This window comes from Petromyzon marinus, chromosome 43 (genome assembly GCF_048934315.1).
Source record: "Petromyzon marinus isolate PM22_M1 ecotype Great Lakes invasive population chromosome 43, UKy_Petmar_22M1.pri1.0, whole genome shotgun sequence".
In the NCBI taxonomy this organism is placed as follows: domain Eukaryota; kingdom Metazoa; phylum Chordata; class Hyperoartia; order Petromyzontiformes; family Petromyzontidae; genus Petromyzon; species Petromyzon marinus.
Window position 1 is genome coordinate 4,422,867 of NC_133709.1, and position 17,404 is coordinate 4,440,270.

Sequence of the window (17,404 nt, forward strand, 5' to 3'; positions counted from 1 at the left end):
AAGTAAAACAAAAACCCACGATGCTCTCGGCAGGTTGCGATCCGCCGATCAGAGCTGACAGGGATATGCGGCGTTGCGCATTTCCACCAACACCCCTACAGCTTTGGCATGGTGGCTACAAAACACAGGAGTATGGATTCTTCACAGGGTCACTGGTTCACACGTGGTCGCACGGGTTCACGCCGGTTCACGGGTTCACACGGAGGTTATAGGCTAACATGGGCGTCATGGGTTCACACGAAGGTCACAGGTTCACGTGGGGTCACAGGTTCAAACGGGGTCACGGGTTCACGCGAGGTCACGGGATCACGCGAGGTCACGGGTTCATACGTAGTCACGGGTTCAAATGGGTGTCACGGGTTCACACTGGGGTCACGAGTTCACGCGGGGCCACCGTTTCACGCGGGTGTCAGAAGTTCACACGGGGGGTCACAGGCTAACACGGGGTGTCACGGGTTCACATGGGGGTCACGGGCTCAAGCAGGGTCACTGGTTCACGCGGGGTCACAAGTTCACACGGGGGGTCACAGGCTAACACGAGCTGTCACGGGTTCACGTCGGGGGGGTCACAGGTTCACACGGGGTCACGGGTGCATATAGGGGGGGTCACAGCCTAACAGGGGTACAGACCACCGCGTGCGCTTGTGCCACTCACGTTGAATCCCATGCCGACCAGTTTATTGACCAACTGCTGGGCCTGCGCAAGACTCCATCCGCTCTGCTGCCCCAGGGTGGGCAACGCGGTCAGCACCGCCTGCCCGTTCAAGTTGGCGATGGCGGCGGGGCTCAGGAGCAGGGCAACGGGCCCCAGCTCTATCAACTTCGCCCCGCTGAGCTGCTGCCCGGCACCCGCGAGAATCGCCAGGGCGACCTGCGGCACAGAGAGGCGGTGAGGTGGCAGCAGCGTGGGGATGTCATTCGTCCGTCGACGCGGGTGGGGGGGGGGTCGAGACATTTGTTTTGTTTTCTGAATCTGTTCCCTCGGGCGTGATTATCAATCCACTCGCAATCGGTGTCTCGCGGCGGTCGTGCGTCCTCAGTGTTGGGCGCTGTCTCCTCGTCTGCCTGTGGGGCTTTCTCCAAGGTCCTCCGGTTTTCTTCCCACGTTTGCCAAGAACTCGCCAAAGTAGGAGTGCTCCGTCTGTGCGGAGCTTTGAGTGTTATCCCTTTGTACGCATGGTGGGGGTGTTTATAAAATTGTTTTTTTGGTTTTCTCCCATAAGGAATTGGCCAAACGTCCTGACGCCGGACCCTCTTGAGAGAGAGAGAGTCTTGAGACTAGGTTAGGTTTTCCCGGGTACACAATGTTATCGTGAAAACCATTTTGCAAACCTCTGGGCCAGCTCCAGAGCCTGACAAATGAATAAGTTGTTTAATATAAAAACAACGAGCACATTTGCTATCCGCGCCATTCTTACGGCGAATGGGCTGTGGCTGTGCGCGGGGAGCTTTTGTGAACGATGCCATCTTGAGTGGATGACTGCAGAACGACAGTTACATGCACGGCCTCCCACTTCCCCTGTCCTCATTGCCACTCCCTCGTGCGTATCGGTGCTTTACACAAAAAAATCACGACACTTTCATTGCATTATTTTTTCCCCGACGAGTCCCGTGTCCGGAGGATTTTTAGTTTTATTCAACTCCGCCCACCACCACCCTCGCCCCCTCCCCATCCCCGACGCGGTGGGGATGGGGAGGGGGTGAGGGCGGGCAGCGGTGGGTGGGGACGTTGGCGCCAGTACCTTCTGCTGCTGCTGCTGCTGCTGGGTGCTGGCGGAGACGGCGCTGGCGTTCTGGAGGCACGCCTTGAGCTTGGCGACGAGGACCGCGTCCGTCGGGGGCACGGTCGTCACGTCCGGGTAAACGCAAATCACGGAATCCGGAATCCTGGCGGGCACAGGGGCAGTTGGGCGACTTTGGCCGTACGATTCAGACACTGTATTCCTCCGGGTCTAAATCGAGATTCTCATTGTGATCCACCGTGGAGGTGCGAGTAATCCTGAGTACAACCGTGCGGTGACTTCTTGGCGTGGGTAGAGTACGTCGCCCAATTAGGACTAATTCAGGGGAATCTCGGCCCTCGTGATTTCACCCTCCCGGTCACCCTTGGCCCCCGGTGCCCCGGCCCACCGGGCAAAATGGCCGCTGGCCTCACTTGTCAGCAGTGAAGTTGCGGTTGAGCATCGCGCCCAGCACCATCTTCTGGAGGTCCGAGGGCAGATCACGCGCCGCCCGGAACGTGTCCACCACCGCGTCCGTCGTGAGCGCCGCGTCCAGCTGTGCGACGCGGCCAGCAACGAAGGCGCAAAGTCAGCGAGGCCACCTGGTGGCCTGAGACCCCCCCCCCCCCCTCCGGCCTGAGAGCCAGTGGGGGTCCTGAGACCCAGGGGTCATTGGAATCCTGAAATCTCCCCTTGGCAATCGGTGTTCTCAGACCCCACCACCGTGGGGGTCCTGTTACCCCCACGGCAAATTGGGTTCCTGAAATGTCGCAGCAATAGGGGTCCTGACTCGGAGACCCTACGGCTACTGGGGTGCTGAGACCCCCCCCCCCCCCTTATGGCCATTGGGATATTGATCCCGAGAAGCGCCGTTGCTGGTGTAAACTAAAACTAGACTCAACTAAACATTTTGACTTAAAACTTTCGTGACTGCAGGAATTCATGTTCTTGGTTCTTTCGGTAAAGTCACGTTGATAGAAAATAAAATAAAAATAACAGATAATAAAATAAAATAATAAAATAAAAATAGAAAATGATAAAAGCAAAAGACCCACGACGTTTCATTTTCTATCTACTTTACTTTACCGAAAGAACCACGAATATAGACTCAACTATATTTTTTATTCTACTAGGTAAGGCCCCACTGAGCTATGTAACTCTTTTCCAGGAGCCACCTGGCCACAAATGATTGCTGAACGAAGTGGCTTTATCATCACGTGGAAATTTATAGCAGCTAAATACTCTGAACGCACGTTGCTTCCAAAATGTGGAGGGAAAAAGCAGAAGACCCGGAGAGAAATCAACGCGACCACGGGGAGAACACGCAAACTCCAAATATACAGCAGCAGCAGCAGACGTCAGGGTCGGGATCTAACCCACGACCTCCTTTCATACCAGGTGAGGTAGTTAACATCTCATAACCACCGTGATGATGATGAGAGAGAGACACGCAAACTCCAAATATACAGCAGCAGCAGACGTCAGGGTCACGATCGAACCCACGACCTCCTGCATACCAGGCGAGGTAGTTAACATCTCGCCACGGTGGTGTAGGCGGCGGGTTCACCTGCTGAGCGTCGGTGAGGAAGCCCTGCAGGTCGGAGCGGCTCGCGAGCAGCACAAAGTGGCCGAGGTTGGCAGGGATCCAGCCTGAAGCGGTGCCAGCGGGGACCCCACAGCGCGGGGCCTCTGTGGGGAGGACTGAACGGGAGATAGAGAGCACGCGATGGGGAGTCGGTGATGACGCGACGGCAGCATTGCGAGGACAGATGATGCGAGCAAATCGACGGGGGATGGAGACGGACGATGCAGCGAGACCAGCGGAGGACAGAAGGCGGTGGAGAGAGAGGATGGCACTGGACGAGAAATGAAGCTGGCGGTGCAGATCGGGGTGAGGCCGCTGGCCGCGTTTGCAACTGAAGGCCAGCGAACTCGCCGGAAGGTCGTACCGGAGAGGAAGCGAGACATCCACAGGTAGGCCACGCGCCGTGCATCCACGCTCAGGGAGCTGTAGGCCCCGTCCAGGCCTCCCACGCTGCACGCGGCACGAGACATCGAGCCACCGGAGTTTCAGGAAACGGTCTTTTGGTGGGGGCGGGGTTTGGCACCGCGCGCGGGAATTCAATCCGAGAGACTCGTCGGAGTTCGGTGCTGTCGAGCAGTTGGCCGGGCCTTCGTCGGTCAAACGTTCTCAATCAGACTGCCGCCGTCGGGTCACGAGGCAAGAGAGTCCGTTTGTAATCTCCCCATGCATTTCAATCTTTTAAGTCTGGACTGAAAACTCATTCCTCTTAGAACTGTTTTTTGTGTTTAGTTTGTTGCCCCTTCCCCCGCACCTACGATTGGCACGATTGGCTACCTCCGGTACCGAAGAAGTTCAACGTGCGTATGTAATCTACCCAATAATCCAGGGGGAGATGACCGCTGGTGGCACAGCACAGACACCCGCCGCGTGCCTGCGCCCCGGCTTGACCGACTGTCGCCGCGGAGCCTCACTCACGTGGCCTGGAAGGCGGAGCAGTTGAGCGATGGCGGCAGGGAGGCGAGCTGGGCCGCCGTGGCCGTCGGCAGTAGCTGGGCGAGGTACCGCGAAAACCACACGGACACCTGGGCGTCGGGCAGGGTGGCCAAGCTCGGGCCCAGCGTCCCCCACACCTGGCTCATCATGCGTGCGCGAACCTCCACGCTGGGCTGCGACGTGCTCTGCGCGCACAAAAGACAAAGATATCCCTCCGTGTAGCCTTTGACAGTCTGTTGGGGCAAGTGCTGTTCGCGAGGCACACGAGGGGGTGGGTGGTTACCGCCACGCCCGACCGCCTTTGTCTCCCCCAGTAGCGATGCTTACACATCGCACCAGGTGCTCATTTGAGGCTGAGTCGAGGGGAGGCCCAAGACCGGTTCAGTTAATCGTCACCGACGTTGGCCTTGATCGGGAATCTAGCTCGGGTCACCGGGTTCGTAGCACAGCATAGCGCTAACCATTGGACTACTGCTCCCCCACGTGCACGCACAACACAAGACCTTCTGTAATTGCGTGTTCGATTCCTCCTTCTTCACGGAGGAACGGGAAAAACATTTTGGCAGGGCCCTTGCTCAGCAGCGGGAATTACCAGACAACAACTTGCCGGCTTAACGGTGTCCTCGTTGGCACCACAGCGGGCGATGGCGCCGGGGCACGTGCCTCAACCCGAAAGGCTCCCGGGCCGTGGCCTGTGCCTAGTCTTCGTGGCTCACCGCGTTGGTGTAGCGCTCCATGAAGCTCGACAGCTCGGCCATGCCGTGCACGTTCGCCAAAATCTGGTCCACGACGGCCGTGCTGTTCAGCAGCCCGGGCACCCCCGCCAGCTCACCGAGCTGCGCAGGGCTCAGCTGCTCCAGCACCTGCAACTGGGGAGAGCGACGGTTGATGGGGGGGGGTGGCAGGGAGGGGGGTTAATTGTGAACATGCGCGTGCAGTGCGGGGGAAGGTTAAAGGTCACGAGGCTTCACTGTGTGCACGTACGGGTTGAAAGGTCGGCAGGATCTCCGTGAACTCGGAGAAGGCGGCTTGGCGGCTGAACTTGCCGAGGTACGTGGAGAGGAAGGTGCCGCTCGTCACGTTGGCCAAGGGGCAGCCCTTCTCCACTGCGGGCCACGAGAGAGAGCGAGACACACATCGACTAAGAATTATAATGGACTACTCTGAAGGCACAAAACCACCGACACGCCACAGGCGGACCGATGACGTCACCGACCCTCGCCTGCCACCTCTCCGTACAGCGGCACGTGTGGGGAACGGAGGGGCGAGACTTTTTGTTTCCACCGATTTTCCGTGCTCACCGATTAGTCGAGTAAAACTGAACCGATAATCGTGACCAGAGAGAGAGAGTCCAGCTCGGACAGCCCAGCTCAGAGAGCACGGCTCTACCCATCGGTGAACACATACACACACGGCGGCCCGAGGCTGGGTTTTTGTGGGGGAAGTGGGTGGGTGGGTGGGTCGTGCTGAGGCCGACTCAAGGCCACGGGCACGGAGCTCTCACCTATCAGGTACTGCTTCGTCTGCAGGTAAACGCTGTGCTGGGTGGACGCGGACAAATTGTCGTAGGAGTTGTTGAGAGCAGCCGTCCTGTTGGGTGGCAAAAGGCAACCGTTAGCCTCGGTTAAACGAGACAGGGCGGCCGAGGCTCTCGTCAATTGGCGAGGTGGCTACGCGGCTTCGGGAGCTAAACGGGCGCTTCTTAATCCTCTTTTTCCACTGCTGCATTCGAGCCAAGCCAGCGTGGGGCATTGGACGGCAATGGGTGGGGTTTTCCACGCTGGGCATTTGCCAGAACCGAAACGATGAAACCATAAATCTGACTTAGGTCCAAGCAGGGCCTGGCGGCGGGGTCTATCGACTCGTTGATCTTGTTGCGATATCAGCGGCACGGCACTGCTTCTGCAGTGGAAAAAAAAACTGGCATCTGCTGAGTCACACTGAGCTGGCCCGGCACGGCCAGGGAGCAGCTGATTTTTGGGGGGAAAAAAGGTAACTGAGCAGGGACTGTTGAGAGCTTGAGTTGAAATCCAGGTAATTGCCTGAGATTAAACCGGATTTTCAAGCATCATGATCTCAAGTCACCAATGAATGCACTCATCAATTTACTTGAAAAATTTAAAAATCTGCAAAAGCAGCAAGGATAAATGTAGACATTTTGAATTATGTTGAGGGTTAGAAAAATGAACACGTGGAGTGCAGATTAATCGGCAGTGTGATTGGCTGCTGATGTCTCTGTAAGCAGTGTGAGAGATCACTGTGATTGGCTGCTGATGGCTCTGTAGGTAGTGTGAGAAATCACTGTTATTGGTTGCTGATGGCCCTGTAGATAGTGTGAGGGATCACTGTGATTGGACGCCGATGCCTCTGTCGGTAGTGTGAGAGATCACTGTGATTGGTTGCTGATGGCCCTGCAGATAGTGTGAGAGATCACTGTGATTGGCTGCTGATGGCCCTGTAGATAGTGTGAGAGACCACTGTGATTGGACGCCGATGCCTCTGTAGGCAGTGTGAGAGATCAGTGTGATTGTCTGCTGATGTCTCTGTAGGTAGTGTGAGAGATCACTGTGATTGGCTGCTGATGCCTCTGTAGGTAGTGTGAGAGACCACTGTGATTGGCTGCTGATGCCTTTGTAGGCAGTGCCTGTGCACAGGGCAGAAACCCAAGAGTCGTGCCCCTGATGAAGACTGAGCTGCATCTCACATGATGAGGTACGACGAGCAGGTGAGTCCGGCTGGGAAGAGTTGGGTGCTGGGCGAGAGGGCAGGTAGCAGGGGCCCAAGGAGATGGCCCATCCACGTGCTCAGCTCTACCTCTTTCATCTTGACGAGGTGAGGAGTCAGGTGCCCCCACAGCCCTGTCACGAGCTCGGATCGCACCTCGTCGCTCAACTGCCCGGCACCCTGCGCAAAGACAATGGTGGCGGTGGTAGTGGTGGTAGTGGTGGTGGTGGCAGGAAGAGGAGGTGGAGGTGGCAGGAGGTGGAGGAGGCAGGAAGAGGTGGCAGAAGGAGGTGGCGGAGGCACCAAGAGGAGGCAGAGGGAGATGGAGGAGGTGGAGGAGGCAGGAGGAGAAGCAGGAGGCAGGCAGAGGTGGAAGAGGCAAGAGGAGGAGGAGAGGGAGCGAGACGGGTGCGGACGGCGTGGCGACGCTACCCTCACCTTGCCGATGCGCTCTGTGAATGCAACGAGGTCCGACGAGGGCCAGGGCAAAGTGCTGAACTGCGCCAGTGCCTGGGTGGCGTCGGCCCGCGTGCCACGCGGCCCCAGCGAGATCAGGAGGTCGGCGAGCTGCAACGCGGTCAGCTTGGTGGACGACGTCATCATCGCGCTCTGCCACGCGCGCACGCACCCACAAACGCATGAGTAAATGGGCATGCACGCGCAAAACAAAGGCAAAGATCCCCCTCCGTTATAGCCTTCAACAGACCGTTGGGGCAAGTGATGTAAGCGAGTAGCGCCTATGAAGGCCGGCACAGCGCACAGAGGGGCCGATGTTGGCCAGCGCCACATACGGCCGCTATCGGGGGGACCACTGGGGCTCCGCAATGTTTCGCAAGGATCTGTTTCAGATGCGACATTCTTTTTTACATCTCACAAAGCCATATTTTATTTACCGCGTGGTGGTCCGTCAGAATTCTCCGAGAGCTAACGGTGTCCCATTGTCCCAGAGATTTGGGAACGCTGGCCTAGGGGATCCTGCCTTGACTGGTCCACACAGGACCTCGATCTAAAAGGCTCTGGGGCCTTGGCCTGGGCCTAGGCTTGCGGCTCTCGGCCTCCTGGGTCCGCGGCCTCGAATCCGAGATGGGCGCTCACCCCGTTGAAGCTGGGTAGGAGCTGTGTGAAGTCGCTGAAGTTGGCCTCCCGGTAGAACAAGCCGTAGTACTTGAGCAGCAGATCCTCGCTCGTCACGTTCTTGCCGCACCTCTCGGCCACTGCCGCCACGCGCCAAACACAGGACAAACAGCGTGATGTCATTTGAAGGCTTTGAATGACCTTGCAGTCACCTGTGACGTCCACTGTGAAGCAGACAGGCACGTAGCATAAATGGTTTCTAAGCACCGCAGCGTTAACCGGCGCAGCCACTGGGCTCGAACCGTGGACATTTGCAAAGAGCGACAAATACGTTGCCGTTCCAACAAGTTACCGCGCAACACTCCAGCCTGACCATGCCAGGGTGGCAAGTAGTGGGTTGTGGGTAGAGGGTGGTGGGTTAGAGGTAGTGGGTGGCGGGTAGATGGTAGTGGGTAGGGGGTGGTGGGTTGTGGGTAAAGGGGAGCGGATGCAGGATGGAGAATGGAGGGTGGCGGTTTGGGGGTGGTGGGTGGTGTGAGGGGGTGGTGGGTAGAGAGTGGTTGATAGAGGGTGGTGGGAGGAGGATGGTGGGTGGCAGGTTTCCCATCTCGAGTGGGCGGTGGCCACCTGTTGGCTGTAGTAGCTGCGTGATCTTGCGGGCGACCTCGGTGCGCACGGGCACAGGCAGGCGGTCGTAGAGGCTCTCGAAGCTGTCGTAGCTGCACACGGGAGGCAAAAGTGATACTTGGAGACAAAGGCACAAGGGAGACACGAGGACTTGGGAAATACAGGACAGCAGGCCTAGACAGGCTATATGGCAGTCCGGGCAAATGCTTCGATGGGCCGGTCCATTCCAGGGAAATTGCCAATGTGATCAGAACAAATAAATGTGTTTTATTACCTCTAATGTGTTCGCTTCATTGCTTATTTATGCTCTTAGTTGGCATTAAGTCCCCATATATTCGGCAGCCCCAAAGATTCTTCCTCACAAGCCCATTTGTTTTTTGGACCCAGCCCAAATGGGACCAATGAGATCGCATGGCAAAATCACGCAAACACGTTGTCACATCGCAACATCTCGTATACAGTTTGTCGCACAACCCATTAAAAAAAAATACTAAAAAATTATTGCCCACAGCTCCGATGTGAGTTTATAAAGGCCTGGGTCGACTTTGAGTCCCGGTCCATCACGGCAGGACAGAAAGATAGGAGACACCATAGTTCACCCCAAGGCCACCACGAGAGGGGCCAAACTGACCGCTCGCCGCCCCTTCTCCAAACCGTGACCCTGACCCCCACGTGCCCGGCGATGATCCCCCCCCCCCCCCCGTTCGCGGCCGCCCCGCTTACAAGGCCTGGAAAGCGGAGCAGTTGAACGAGGCTGGCACGGAGGCCACCTGATAGGGCTGGATGGCGACGAGGAACGGCGGAAGGCGGCGCGAGAGCCACGCGCCGCCCCACTCGGCCTCGCCCAGCGTGGGGAAGCGCGGCTCCAGTAGGGCCCACACGAAGGTGAGCACCAGGCGCTTGGCGTCGAGGTTCAGGTCGGACAGCGTCGAGGGATTGGCCTGCGTGGAAAGGCGGGGGAGGGGGGGGGGCAGCCCACGTATGTACGTTGAAATGATGTTGCACCGTGAAGTAAGCCGACCGTGCTACTGCAACATTATGAAAGCAGCCTTTGAATACAATAACCTGGTAGGTTTGTGTTCAATCATCTAAACGTGATCCTAACCCGAATGGGATGTTTCATTGAGAAGATCCGAACGAACGCGGGTGTCTGCTCTGACCGTGAACCGAGAGCGTCGGTAAACTGAAACTAAACTATTCAAGTTTTTGCAGGTAAGGCCCACTGAGCTATATAGCTCTGTTTTCAGAAGCGACCTGGCCACAAGTGACAGCTCAACGAAGTGGCTTGTCGCGTGCAAATTTATCACAGGCGAACACTCTAAACGCGTGAATATTGATTCTAAATGAAGGGGGAAAAACAAAAGGACCCGGAGAAATATCCACACGACCACGGGGGAAGAGAGAGAGAGAGAGAGACATGCAACCTCCAAATATACAACAGGCATAGTCAGGGTCTGGATCTAAGCCACGACTTCCTGTGTGCCAGGCGAGGCGGTTAACACGTCGCCATCGCGGCACCCCAAAGCGCAAGCGAGGGGTCGGGAGCTCGAGCGGGCGATTCTCACGGTGGCAATGAGCTTGTCCAGGAAGGTGGCCGCGGACTCGTAGGACAGCAGGGAAAGTTCAAAAATCTTGATGACGAGGCTGGAGTTCCCCAGGAACCCCGGCTGGGCCGCCAGCACGGCGAGCTGCTCTGCCCCCAGGTAGCCCAGCGCTTCCAGCTGCAGGACGGACGGGCGACGCGAGAGCAAGAAGGCGACGGTTAACGCCGCAAGGGGGTTGCGGGGGCTAGCAGCCCGGGGGACCTCGGATTTCACCGAGGGGCTCGGAAATACCCGCTGAACGCTTTACGACGTGCCGAAACGCAACACTGTGGCGTGCGGTTAAATCCTACAGGCGACGGGGCCCGGCGGGGAGCGCCCCCCGCCCTGGCCACCCTGTCCGCCGGCCGCTCGTTGCAGAGGTTCGTGGTTGGAATGCGGCGTGGGCCGCCCTGGTTAGTACCGCGGGTGTGTTGACCGTAGCCGTAGGCCGCTGTCCGATTCACAGCGGCTGCCGCGCTTTCCGATTATTTTTCTAATTTGGGCCACGATGCTTCGCCAGCCCCCCAATCGATTCCCGTGCGCCTCCAACCCCACCCCCTTAGCCTCCCCCCCCCAGCCCAACTGATGGTAAAAGTAAAATCCTTTGAATAATGGCCGCAGATGATGCAGGCCTTAGTCTCAAAATGATTTTACACGCCAAATATCAGCGCTGGCGGCAGAGAGACCTCCATGTGTTGGGATGTCCCTCTGATGAACTCCGTAAGCGGCCGTGTAGCGTAGCGGCATACCGTTCGCCTACAGGAGGCTACCGAGTCCTTTATTTAAAATTTTCCTGCACGGTATGCATGCCGCAGCCTGTGCCCCCCCCCCTCCCGCCCACCCACCCTCACCCCGCCGGAAAGACCCACGGGTTGAGTGCCGCCGTCTTAGGAGGATGGCGGAGACTGGACCCCTCCGGCCCAACACTGACACTGGGACCTATGTCGCGTCGTAACGTCACCTTGGTAGCTCGCCGCACAACGCAGGGGCGCGAGGAGCCGCAGGCAAGCGGGGAAAGGTGGCAGCCAGGCAGTGAGCTGGTGCCGGCAAGTACCCCAAGCTCTGCGGTCCCCTGTATATTAAGAATGTTTTCGGGTCGAGTGTTGACACGCGGGAGGAAACCGGAGCACCCGGGTAGGGGAGGGGGGACAAACGCACGCGTGCGAGGGGGAAACACTGTATCCCGTGCGGACGAGGCGAGGCGGAGTCCACATTTTGTCGTTGTTGTTGTCCTGTCGACTCCCGGGGCGAGCCGGCGTACGATGCCCCACGGGAATGGGATTCTCACGACGATTTGTACGACACCCCCCCCCCGCTCCGCTGCCTCCACAGTGCTGGATGGCAGGCCACGTACGCGCATCACGGCCACCACGGGCGTGTTGGCCGCGTTGGGGGTGACATTCACGAACACGCACGTCACACACCACCCCCCCACCGCCCTCTTGGCACCACCTGGGCGGAGACTTCCCTTGCCTGCGGCACAACGCTTTGTGCCGCAACTTGACCTTTTCTCTCCGAACAAACAAGCAAATTGATTAAATAAATATGACACAATTGCTGACATTTGTTTTTTTGTGTGTATATATGGAATCACGGTTGCTGAGCACAGGGTGCCAAAGGCCCCAAAACGCCCAGCGGCCAGCAACAAGCAGCGCCACCGTAAGTGTAACAGTGAAGAGCGGGAAGCGCGTTGCTCGAGTCGAGCGGGGTGTGGTAATAGCTCGGGGGGGGGGGGGGGTGGGGAACGGAATTCCAAACTTCCGTGTGAATTCCAGGCGGGAGAGTTGTGGAGTTGTGACGAGCGGGGTGGTGGTGGTGGACGAACACGGTGTGGAGGCGCATGAGAGAAAACAGTCCGCGCGTCTGGCTGGGCGAGCCCTCCGACGCGGGCGGAAGGGGCCAACGAGCGACACCGACGAGGAACGGCGGTGACGGTAGCCACGGCGGCAGGGGAGCCAACGGCTGCACGTTCGGATCATCGATCGATCACCCGAGACGCCTGTGACGTTGATCGTAACGCCAGCGCGCTCGTGCGGGTCGAGTTACGGAGTGGAACGGCGTGCGTGCGTGCGCGCGCCGTCTGAATTTTCTCCTCCGATGTCGCACGCCGCGCGCTCACGCCCTCCCTTCGCTGCGGGCAGAGGCAAAATACCTTTGCGGAGGAGGTGGCTGGCTGGCTCGAGAGTTCACAGCGCTGAGCTAGCACAGCTCAGAACCGGGGTTCGAACACCAGGCTCTCAGCCACGTGTGTTCTCAACTGTAACTGAGCCAGCCCCCCGCTGAGATAACCTGGGTTTGAATCCAGGTTTCAGCTGCCCAAACCTGGCTGAGTTGTGATGAAGCTGCAGCGAGCTGGTTGTCTCAGCCCAGTTACCATTGACTCTGCACACCACTAAAATGCATCGCGTTCAAATTTGGTTTTGCATCTTGCCGCAGGGGGGCAGGTGAGTGATGGGTTGAGAGGGGCGGCAGGGTTAGGGTCGTGGGGGACAGGTGAGTGGTAGGGGTGAGTGGGGCGGTACGGTTAGGGTCTTGGGATATCGGTGACTGGTAGTGGTGAGTGGTATTGGTGAGTGGCAGTGGTGAGTGGTAGTGGTGAGTGGTATCGGTGAGTGGTATCGGTGAGTGGTAGCGGTGAGTGGTAGTGGTATCGGTGAGTGGTAGCGGTGAGTGGTGGTGGTGAGTGGTATCGGTGAGTGGTAGCAGTGAGTGGTAGTGGTGAGTGGTAGTGGTACCAGTGAGTGGTAGCGGTGGGTGGTAGCGGTGAGTGCTAGCGGTGAGTGGTATCAGTGAGTGGTAGTGGTGAGTGGTAGCGGTGAGTGGTATCAGTGAGTGGTAGTGGTGAGTGGTAGCGGTGAGTGGTATCAGTGAGTGGTAGCGGTGAGTGGTGGTGGTGAGTGGTAGTGGTGAGTGCTAGCGGTGAGTGGTAGTGGTGAGTGGTAGCGGTGAGTGGTAGCGGTGAGTGGTGGTGGTCAGTGGTAGTGGTGAGATGCTAGCGGTGAGTGGTAGTGGTGAGTGGTAGCGGTGAGTGATAGTGGTGAGTGGTAGTGGTGGTGGGTGACGACAGTGGGGGCAGCGCTCACCGGCTGGAATGTGGGCAGCAGGCGGCTCAGCTCCGCCAGCTCGGCCTGCTCCCCAAAGAGGCCCAGATAGACGCGCAGAAGCTCCTCGCTGGACACGGCGACGCTGCACCTGGCGGGGACTGACATGGGGTCACACCGGGGTTAGGCAAGGTCACGCCGAGGTCGTGTAAGGTCACAGCGGTTCACACGCGGTGGGGGAGGGGGGGAGGGTCACACCGGGGTTAAGCAAGGTCACGCCGAGGTCGTGTAAGGTCACAGCGGTTCACACACGGTGGGGGAGGGGTGGAGGTACTGACACGTGGACATGCGGTGTCACGCGGGGAATTACCGCGGGGTCGTGAGAGGGGTCACCCAAAGGGGCAACGCGGGGTCACGAGGAGGTCACCTGGCGTCACGTACACGTTTGAACTTCTGTCGCACCGTATGTAGCCAACCGCGCCCGCGTACGAAGTTCTACTCGGGGCGAAGAAGCTCCCGGGGACGTGGAGCGGAACGTCGTGCCTTGAGGCCGAACGTCACGCGGTGGCAACCCGAGAAACCGCGACTGCCCCCCGATTCCCCCGCTGAGTTGGGTGGTAATTGGGATCCCCGGGGCAAAGGGGATCAAGGGGGACCCGCAGCACGAACCCGTGGGCTGGTAGAACTGCAGGCTCATATTGACCATGGCCCTGCGTACGTCCACGTCCAAGCCGCTGTAGGTCTTGCGGCTGAAGGCTCCCACTCTGTGGGCACAAAGTAGGTGTGCGTGTGTGTGGTGTGTGTGGTGTGTGTGTGTGGTGTGTGTGGTGTGTGTGGTGTGTGGTGTGTGTGTGGTGTGTGGTGTGTGTGTGGTGTGTGTGTGGTGTGTGTGGTGTGTGTGGTGTGTGTGTGGTGTGTGTGTGGTGTGTGTGTGGTGTGTGTGGTGTGCGTGTGTGGTGTGCGTGAGTGTGTGTGGTATGTGTTAGACACGTCCCCCTCAGTGAAGCAGATGTGATAGTTGCCTCCCTTGGTGCTTTTTCATTGCAGTTTCATGACGAGACCAGTGAGCCTAAATATCTTTATATACATAAGTGAAAAAAGTTACCTGGAGTATGGAAGGCGAAGACGTGAAATGAAGGGGTCTACAAACATTACATTGGTGACACACTGAGATAGTAACAGGCACGCGCTTATTGTCCGCGCTCCATCCAGTTACTGAGGGGTTGCGCAATCAGAGGGGAGGCTGAGCACGTCGCTGCCTCACCTCTCTCGTCTCTTCCTGTATTTGCAGCGGAGCTCCGCAAATTTGGCGATTTTGACTATAAAAATGATTGGAATCATACAGAAATGACATTTATAACACAGATCAGTGGAAAAATCTTAATATTTATTTTATTTGATTATTCGTTTTTTTTACTTTTCGTAACAGCTATTTTCATTGGAGTATGACAGGTGAGGCTCTCCCCACCCCAGGGACCGCACGTCCCTGGGGTGGGGAGGGCCTTACCCAGTGAAATACACAAAAACTAAAAAAAACTGTTTGGTAGTAGCTTGTTTTAGTTTCATCACTCAAACAATGGCACGTGTCCAGCCGAGGCCCTCACATGGTGGCGAACTTGCTGCAGCTGATGGCGAGGGGCACCGAGAGAGCTGTGGCGGCATCGAGGCCAGGCAGGAGCGGACCCAGTTGGCTCGCGTTGAACCACAGCGCCGCGTCGGCGTCGCTGAGGGCCGTTACATTGACGCGGAGGACGGCCCAGGCGCCCTGCAGGAGGGCCCTGCTCTCCGGGACGCCCAGCCGCAGTAGGCTGTGCACCACCTGAGTGAGTGGGTTGGTCGGTGGGGGGTTAGGCGAGAGAAAACTAAATCACAAAGTGCAGCGACCCCCTCCTTCACTGCCACCCCACCCCCAAGTAAGTTCAAGAGGTTGTCGGATTCGTGAATCCATTACGGGCGAATTGAATGTCAGCTCTGATTCAAATTGTAATAAATGTGTAGTGACTGTGAATATCACTGTGTGGTGCCGGGCTCACGAAGCCACGGCGGTTGTTTTGTCATTATGTGCAGCCCGCTTACTGAGTGTAGTACCACCAGCCCTAGCGGGGCTTGGGTGAGCGCTGGTCAGCGCAGAGGCACCACGTGCAGTGTACGGTGCGGGCTCCCGGTGAGGGATCGAGAGGGAGTGTCAGCGAGCCAGGGTTACGTTGGGGCATGATACGCCGGTTGACCTGCCCACACGTGACCGGATTATATTGGAGGGGGGCCACCGGTGGACTGGGGCCGCTGGGCAGTCACGTGGTATAAAAGAGCTCTCGGGAGCCTTTGGGAAGGAGCTCGAGAGATCTGGAAGGTGGGCGGGGTGAGGGGCGGAGCCAGCCCCCGGCCCAGGCCGATATAACGGGGGCCCCGTGAGGGGCTCGGGGTTCTTCGTGTGGCTGGTGAAGATCCACGTCGGGTAAAAGAAGCCTCTAGCCACGCGGTCCAGGACCCAGCTTGTGGTCCGGACCGGGATAGCCAACTGTGTCTAGTTCTGCCGTAGCGTGGTTAGATGGGCATTAAACACCCGAGTGTAGGTTGTGTTATGTTATGTTGAGTTGGTGAAATAAATAGTGTTGCTCCCAAGACAACGTCTGCGACTTAGTTGGACTCACTACGAATGTAACGAGATAAGTAACATAAACGAGCGTATCGCTCTCCTCTTTTCTCATCTAACTCCGTCTTTGTCTCTTATCTACACGTCTCTCTCTCGTTTCACCAACTCTGTTCCATCTTTGTCGCCTCTTCACTCGGCTCGTTGCCGTTCTCTCGTCTCTTTTTGTTATCTCATTCGGAGTTTGTAAAACTAAAGGGAGAGGGGGGGGGGGCACTAAAAATAATTGCTAGACGTTGCCCACACGAAAGTTTGGACAGAGCAGGGCAAGTCGACTGCAGTATTCTCCGGATTATAAGATGCTCCAGAAAGGAAAATGCACCCGCAAAAATTGTACCCGGTATCGATAAAATTGTACAAATCCCATCACTCGCAGACTGTTGAGGCGAGTGCTGTTAGCGGACACCTATGAAGGCCGGCACAGCACACGAGGGGGTGGGTGGCCAACACCACGCCCGGCCGCCTTTGTCTCTCCAGTGGCGATGTTTACACACCGCACAAGGTACTCATTTGAGGCTGAATCGACCTAGGAAATGCCCAGGACCGGTTCAAATAATCGTCACCGGCGTTGGCCGTGAGCGGAAATCGAACTCGGGTAGACGGGTTCGTAGGGCAGCGCGCTAACCGCTACACTCACAGACACACACACACCTACCGGGTTATAAGAATCAGCCCCAACCTTTGATTTAATAAGGGGGAGTGGAGTGCGTCTTGAAATCTGAACAATACGGTAGTTATCGGTGTATCGCAGCAACGTTCAGTGACACGCGATGCGGACTCGAACCTCCACATTGAAGCTTTCGAGGAAGTCGGAGAGTGGTCCCAGCGAGTAGCTGGGGTCCCGCGGCTTCAGGCGGGACACGAGCTCCCGCAGGGCGGGGGGGTCCCGCAGGAGGCCGGCGCTCGCCACCACCTTGCCCAGTGTGTCACTGCTCACCTGCGCCAGCACGGAGTCCTGGGGGGGAAGTTGGGGGGGGAGGGGGGCACGGGAGGTGGTGAAGGAGATAGACACGAGGAGGAGAGGAGGTGGAGAGGGACACGAGGAGGAGGAGACGGACACGAGGAGGAGGAGGAGAGGGACACGGGGAGGAGGAGAGGGACAAGTGGAGGAGGAGAGGGACACGAGGAGGAGAGGGACACGGGGAGGAGGAGAGGGACACGAGGAGGAGGAGAGGGACACGAGGAGGAGGAGAGGGACACGAGGAGGAGGAGAGGGACACGAGGAGGTGGAGAGGGACACGAGGAGGAGAGGAGGTGGAGAGGGACACGAGGAGGAGGAGAGGGACACGAGGAGGAGGAGAGGGACACGAGGAGGTGGAGAGGGACACGAGGAGGAGGAGAGGGAGACGGGGAGGAGGAGAGGGACACGAGGAGGAGGAGAGGGACACGGGGAGGAGGAGAGGGATACGAGGAGGAGAGGAGGTGGATAGGGACGAGAGGAGGTGGAGAGGGACACGAGGAGGAGG

The 17,404-nt window shown here is 57.9% G+C and overlaps 1 protein-coding gene across 1 annotated transcript in view; it reads right to left on the bottom strand.

The window, feature by feature from the left end:
- LOC116951364 (uncharacterized) overlaps positions 1–17,404 on the bottom strand; it is a 52,644-nt gene that overhangs the window by 26,571 nt on the left and 8,669 nt on the right. The window contains exons 7-25 of the mRNA XM_076073650.1: positions 16,723–16,893; positions 14,893–15,107; positions 13,958–14,052; positions 13,331–13,449; positions 10,230–10,385; positions 9,388–9,605; positions 8,665–8,756; positions 8,059–8,177; positions 7,402–7,572; positions 6,944–7,143; positions 5,744–5,829; positions 5,224–5,345; positions 4,956–5,108; positions 4,222–4,424; positions 3,671–3,756; positions 3,289–3,422; positions 2,156–2,277; positions 1,743–1,887; positions 656–973 (exon numbers count right to left, since the gene is read on the bottom strand). Coding sequence (XP_075929765.1) covers positions 656–973; positions 1,743–1,887; positions 2,156–2,277; positions 3,289–3,422; positions 3,671–3,756; positions 4,222–4,424; positions 4,956–5,108; positions 5,224–5,345; positions 5,744–5,829; positions 6,944–7,143; positions 7,402–7,572; positions 8,059–8,177; positions 8,665–8,756; positions 9,388–9,605; positions 10,230–10,385; positions 13,331–13,449; positions 13,958–14,052; positions 14,893–15,107; positions 16,723–16,893 — 2,925 coding nt within the window. The remainder of the gene's footprint in view (positions 1–655; positions 974–1,742; positions 1,888–2,155; positions 2,278–3,288; positions 3,423–3,670; positions 3,757–4,221; positions 4,425–4,955; positions 5,109–5,223; positions 5,346–5,743; positions 5,830–6,943; positions 7,144–7,401; positions 7,573–8,058; positions 8,178–8,664; positions 8,757–9,387; positions 9,606–10,229; positions 10,386–13,330; positions 13,450–13,957; positions 14,053–14,892; positions 15,108–16,722; positions 16,894–17,404) is intronic.